Source organism: Ailuropoda melanoleuca, chromosome 17 (genome assembly GCF_002007445.2).
Source record: "Ailuropoda melanoleuca isolate Jingjing chromosome 17, ASM200744v2, whole genome shotgun sequence".
Taxonomy (NCBI): domain Eukaryota; kingdom Metazoa; phylum Chordata; class Mammalia; order Carnivora; family Ursidae; genus Ailuropoda; species Ailuropoda melanoleuca.
In genome coordinates, this window is record NC_048234.1 from 2,114,593 (window position 1) to 2,120,615 (window position 6,023).

General features: G+C 64.4%; 1 protein-coding gene across 1 annotated transcript in view; it reads right to left on the reverse strand.

The window, feature by feature from the left end:
* The window catches only part of YBX2 (Y-box binding protein 2), a 9,052-nt gene extending 3,316 nt beyond the window's left edge, over positions 1-5,736 (reverse strand). The window contains exons 1-6 of the mRNA XM_034647267.1: positions 5,685-5,736; positions 3,835-4,029; positions 3,176-3,239; positions 1,718-1,751; positions 859-948; positions 85-369 (exon numbers count right to left, since the gene is read on the reverse strand). Coding sequence (XP_034503158.1) covers positions 85-369; positions 859-948; positions 1,718-1,751; positions 3,176-3,239; positions 3,835-4,029; positions 5,685-5,736 — 720 coding nt within the window. The remainder of the gene's footprint in view (positions 1-84; positions 370-858; positions 949-1,717; positions 1,752-3,175; positions 3,240-3,834; positions 4,030-5,684) is intronic.
* Between the last annotated feature and the right edge of the window lie 287 nt (positions 5,737-6,023).

Here is a 6,023-nt window from a genome sequence, read left to right on the forward strand (position 1 = left end):
GGAGACTTGGAGATCTCTGTCCTCACCGGTGCCCCCTCCCTTCCCAGGATGTGGCAGCAGCTTCCACAGGCCCAGGACCCCCACCTCTATAGGCTGCTGCTGGTTGGGCGGTCTTGGGCCTCGCACAAAGCGCCGTCGGTAGAAGAAGGGAGGTGGGCGCCGCCGTCTGGGCCTCTGCCCAGAGTCCTCGGCTCGCTCCCCTTCGCTGCCCGGTTCCGTCCCGCCTGATGGCGCCTCTGCCACCATGGGCGGCGGGGCAGCCGGGCGAGGCCGGGGCATGAACCTGCGGAACCTGCGTCGATTGGGGGCGTAGCGGCTGCCCTTCACCGGCGCGCCCCCGGGCCCGGTTACGTTAGCAGCTTCTGCACCCTGGGGAGGGGGGGGCAGTGAGCTCGCTCCGACTGCGTGTCCCACGTTCCCAAGCCTGCTTCCCCTTCTTCCAGCTAAATCCCCCCCAGCTTCCCTGCGGCTCCTCCACTGGTGCGTTTCCTGCCCTCCCCCAGGGGCCTGGGCCTGCGTGTGGACCCTTCTGGGAGGGCCCCCTCTGTAACTTGCCCTTCCTGAGTAGCTGCTACTGGAGCCTCTTGCGGGGGGAGAAGGTGGGGGAGGAGGAGGATGGACTGGGGACACGTGGAGAACAGACTGGAAGTGCTTGGTGCATGACCGAGAAACCCGGATGTTATCAAGGGACGACAGGGACACCATATGCAGAACGCCAGAGTGGTGAAGGCCCAGCCGTCCTCCTCAGGAGAGCGTGGCCCCATTCCCCTGGCCTGGGCTAACTGGCCCACAGAAGGGGGGCCTCCGGAGGGCCTCCCTCCCCCAGCCCAGCCGCCCCTGCCCCGCAGCAGCGCGAACCTTCTCTCCCTCCACGACATCGAACTCCACTGTCTCCCCATCTCCGACGCTGCGCAAGAACTTCCTGGGGTTGTTCCTTTTAATGGCCGTCTGGCAGGGGAAAGGCCAAGAGAAAGGTGAGGGCAGCAAGCCCGGGGTCTCCCTCACCCCTGCTGGGTCCGCCGCCCCCATTTCGTTCTGTTCACCGTCAGTCGTCCCCGTGGCCCCGGAGGGCGGAGCGCGGCCGCAGGCCAAGTTTAGTGGGGGAGAAGCCGCAAAGCAGACGCCTGCTGGCGCCTGTGCCCTCGGCCTGTCCCCTGTCCCCGGGACGCTCTCCCTCCGCCCTTTACCCCTCAGGGATTCCCAAGGGGAGGCCGCAAGCAGCCCCAAAAGCAGAGGCGCGCTAAGACGGCTCTGCGGGGCTGGCCTGAGAGCTCCTGCCCCGGGAGCAGCGGCATCACCTGCGAGGCTCGCTCGAGGCCCGGGGCCTCCCCAGCCTCACTGCCTCCGCGGCTCTGGGGCGGGGCCGGAGTGGGCAGGGGATGCTAATGCCGCGGGGACGAGAACCAGGCACCCACGCGTCTCTAGCCCGCGCCCTCTCTCTCAGAACACGGCCTAGGCCTCGTTCTCGTGTCAGCAGGTCCTGCCGGAGGGCGTGCGCACGCCACGGCGGGGGGCAACAAGCTCGCTTCGCACGCAGACAGCGTGGCACACGTGCGGCCAATGCGGCTGATACGGGCACCTGAGGCGAGGGGAGGCGGGACCGTCGCCCGGCAGGCACGCGGTTGTGGGGGGGAAGCGGGGGAAAGGCCGAGGCTGACGGCAAAGGCCTTCCGAGAGAGGGTGGGTTCTCCCCCACTCCCCTACCCCCAGCTCTTACCTGGTGAACAAAGACATCCTCCTTGGTGTCATTCCTGCAGAACAGGAGGGCTTGTTAGGGGGGACCTTGGTGAGGCCTCCCTAGCTGCCCAAGCCTAAAAGCAGCAGGCCCCTCCTCACTGGCCTCCCCTGGCTCCTGGGGGGCGGGGAGGCTGGAGAGGGGCCCAGGCAGAGACAAGAGCCAGAAGTTGGTATAAAGAGAAGTACAGCGAAAACCTCAGTGAAAGCCCTGAGCTTCCTAAGGGCGGAGGGGAGAAGGCAAAGTCACCTTGAAGATGCTGGGCCAGCCCAGCAGTTTACCTGCTGAGGACTCACCTCTCTGCCCCAGGGGCACCTTAGAACCTGGCAGCGCTGAGTGTAACTATCCCTGGCCAACACCCCTGCCCCAGCCCCTATCATGGCTGGAAAATTCCTCTCCATATCTTCCCTTCTAGTCTAGAAGAAGGGAGAAAGTGCGGACGGGAGAGAGGTATAGAACGAGTTTGAGAAGGGGACAATGTGTCTAGAACCTGCTGGAAACATCCCCAAGACTGCTCTCACCCTCAGCCCAGAGGGGAACCCCAGAGGCAGGACCCCGCTCAATATACCAAGGGACCAAGGGTGAGAAAGAAGATAATATTCCACCATTCTTGATCACGACTTGCCTATTACCCCAGTTTATCCTAGCACCCCATGGCCAGGAGGGGAGAATGGAGAATGGAGAGATTTTCCTCCAGAACTTCCCAGGAGCCCTCAGTTTCCAGAATTAGAGAGGGATCCTTCCCTAGATCAAATGTTCTCGCTTTAAAGCACTTGGATCTGCACAAAGGTCAGCCTGCTAAGAGGGAACTGGGGCCTCCCAGGAGGGCTGGGCTGGGCAGGGAGCCCAGGCTGGGGAAGGGCCCACTGGGGGAGACCTGGCTCCGCTCAGAATCCGCCACTACAGCCCCTCCCCAGTAGAGGCAGGGTTGGGGCTGTCCAGCTGAAGGAAGGCAGCAGCCTCTGCCAGGGCTGGCTTCCTTCCCCAACCTGCCCCCCCTTAGCCTCCGTCCCGCCAGGGTCAGGTGGGGGGATTCAAATGAGCCAGCAGCCCTCTGAGGGAGATGAGTCAGGGGAGTGCTCCTCCAGCTGCCCGAAACAGGAAATGAGTGAGGATTCCAGCCCCGAGCCCTGAGGCGCAGATTGCAGGTACATTCTGCCCCCAAGCCAGGCAAACTAAACCCACAAGGTGAGACAGACAAGCTGGGCCGCTCAGAGCCAGGTTTGCTAAATTCCGAGATTAACTCTCTCCTGCCCTCGGAGAAGCGCAGGACCTTCATCTTGCCCGCATTTGCCGGCTAAAGCCTTTCAATCAGCATCAGCTGGACGTTGCAACCCTGTGCCTCAGCAGGGGGAGAGAGAGGAGGTCGGGAGGGTGTCCAGTCCCACAGGCCAGTTTGGAAGACACCCCTTCCACCCCCTCCCCAGGTTTCTCAGATACCTGTTGATGAATCCGTAACCATTCCGGACGTTGAACCATTTGACAGTGCCCAGGACTTGGATTGCTGCCAGGCAGGGATGCAGCGGGGGCAGTAAGATGGGGGGGAAGAGATGGAGTTGGGCTCAGTTTGGAGACACTCCAAATGCAATCTACCTTCCTTTACCTATTAAGCATCACTTCAAGCCACCGGTTTCACCCAGTAGCTTCAAGGCATTCTTTCTGATCCCAGGTCTACCAAATGGAAGCGCCCACACAGCGGGGCTCAGGCTTTCAAGACACTTCCAACTTTAAGTCACGTTCCTCGTGGGCTACAAATCCAGGCCCTTCACCTAGAACCGGGCACTCACCGGGCCCACCAAGTCCTGCCCTCCCATTGTAAGGGTTCCCGGTGCACCTGCTTCCCTAGGCCCGAGTCTCTCGCCCAGGGGCTGTGCCCAAGACCCCAGCAGGACCTGCCCACCACGCCCTCCCAACAGCGAAGGCGAGGCGGGATTTCCCACCAGGCGAACTCACTTGGGTCAGCTGCCCTCAGCCCAGCGAGTCCTTTGAGCCTCGGGGCCAGGCCGGCCTTCGGCTCTCGGGACCGCGTGGGTTCCGCGATGCCCCTCCCCCAGCCCGTCGACCCCGTAGAGCCGCTCTGGCACGCGCCCGCCCCTCACCCAGCACCGGCTTGTCCGCCTGACTCCGGGCCGGGGGCGCGGGGGTCCCCGACGCTGCCGTCGCCGGGTTGCCAGGGGTGCGGGGACCTGGAGCCGAGGGGGTCCCGGCAGCGGGGCCCGAGGCGGCNCTCGCGCCCCGAGCCTCGCCCGCACGCCGGCAGCGGGCCCCGGACCGAGGCCAATCGCAGCCCGCAGCTGCGGCGCGCGCAGGCCCCGCCTCCCGGCCACAGGCCAATCGGAGAGGAGCAGCTCCCAGCCCGCACGCCGGCCACGCCTCCCGGACTTCGCGCGGAGGCAGAGGCCGGGTCTCACAGCCCCGTAAGTACACCTGGGCCACGCCCCGCGGCCGTCACATGACCGCCTCCAGCCCAGCCTATTGGCCGACGGCCCCTTTCCCCTCCCCCTCCGCCCCTCTCCACCGGCCGCGGGAAATCAAACGGGCTGGTCGCGCCCCAACCGCCACCTGGCCTCTACGCGCAGGGCGGGGCGGGGTCGCAGCTCCAGGGTTGCCCCTGACGACCCGGGTGGGGGGCCGGCGCCGGCAGCCTCGGCTCGGGCTGTGGGCGGCACCGTTCCCCTCCGCCCTCGAGACGGCGGGTGCTCGCACACCGCTACTCCCCGGGGATGCCCCGTACGCTCCAAGCCGCGTACCCGCCCGCGCCGTAGAAGGACGACTTTCTCAGCTCACTTTTGCTTTTGAGGTAGAATTCACAGAACAAAATGCACAACTCCGTTTATCCGTGCGGCCAACACCCCGGTCAAGGCTGTTTTGACCTCGCCCGAGGCAGGAAGTTCCCTCGAACCCCCCCCCCAGCCCCCCCGCGGACCCCCCGTTTCGGGGTCCCGCACGCCCCGGTCGCCCCGTCCAGCTCCTGGGCCGCTCCGCCCGCCTTCTTCCTTTCCCCCAACCGGCCAGGCTCTGCGGCCTCGCGGCCTCTGCACGGGCACTTTCCTCCACCTAGAACGCGCCTCCGTGATTCTCAGGATGACCTCACTGGCACATCATCCTTCATTTTTCTGCTGGCGTGCCTGAAGATCTGAGTGTCTCCTGCACCTGCCCGTTCTGTCCTCCCTGCCCCCGCCCCGCGAGGCTGAACTGCAGGGCGGTAAGGACTTGTCCCCATCCCGCAGATGGGAAGACTGTCTCGGCGCGAGGCTTGCCCTCAGGTTTCAAGGGAGCCCGGGTGCTCGCCCCAAGCTGCAGAGCCCCTCCCGGACTAAGGCGGCTGCAGAAGTCGCTCCTCCCGAGGGCCGCCCTCACCCCCCGACCCGGGCGGCGCGTATTTTTAGCCGGGACGCTGCGCCCTAGCCAGCCCTCGTGCCCGCACGCTCCGCAGGCGTCACGTGCGCGTCCCCAGTCCCGGGGTCCGCTCTCCAGCCGTGGCCGCAGCCACAGCCAATCCCGGTGCCGGCGCGCCCTCTGCCGGCCGCTCCCGGAGGTGCCGGCGTCCTCGCGGCCCTGCCACCTGCTCCTCCGCCCGCCCACCCCTGCGGCCCTGCCCGGGGCGACGGTTCTCTCTGTCCCAGCGCCTCGGGCAGCGCGGAAAGAAAAAGGGGGAAAAGTGAGAAAAAAACTAAATCACCAGGCAAGGCCGTGAAGGATGCAGAAATGACCACCGTACCTTGGACTGTTAAAGACCGAGGTACCTGTGTCCAGCCCCTAGCTCGAGGAAGGCAGAAGCAGGAGGCAGGAGGGCAGGAATGGGGCAAGACAGGAGACCACACAGGGTGGCCACGGCAGCAGAGGGAGCACACGGAAGGTGCAGAGGGAGTTCTGGTGTGGTCTGGGTAACTGCTCTGTGAGAAGGGTGAGCCTTGTCTGGGGTAAGGTTAAAAAGATGTCAGGAGACCCCGGGGTGAGGGCAACAGCTCGGATGCAGGAAACCACTCTTGCTCATACATGTCGGTGGTCTTTATCTCCACCGACAGGAATGAGCAGATGCTACAGAGATAAGCAGTTAATTTCCCTGTTCAATGGAAGGGTTTGCCCATGTGATTTTCCGGTGATTTAAACATATTTGTGGGCTAGAGCTAGCAAGGGCTCCAAGCATTCCAGCCAAAAGGCTTCTTCCTCTGCCACCCTCCATTCCCTCCTGTCCATCTTGAGTTCACTGTCTTGGCTCGTCTTGTCCACTGTTTTTAACAAAACAGAAGCGAAACCCCCGCCTCCTTAATTGTCGTTGCCCTTC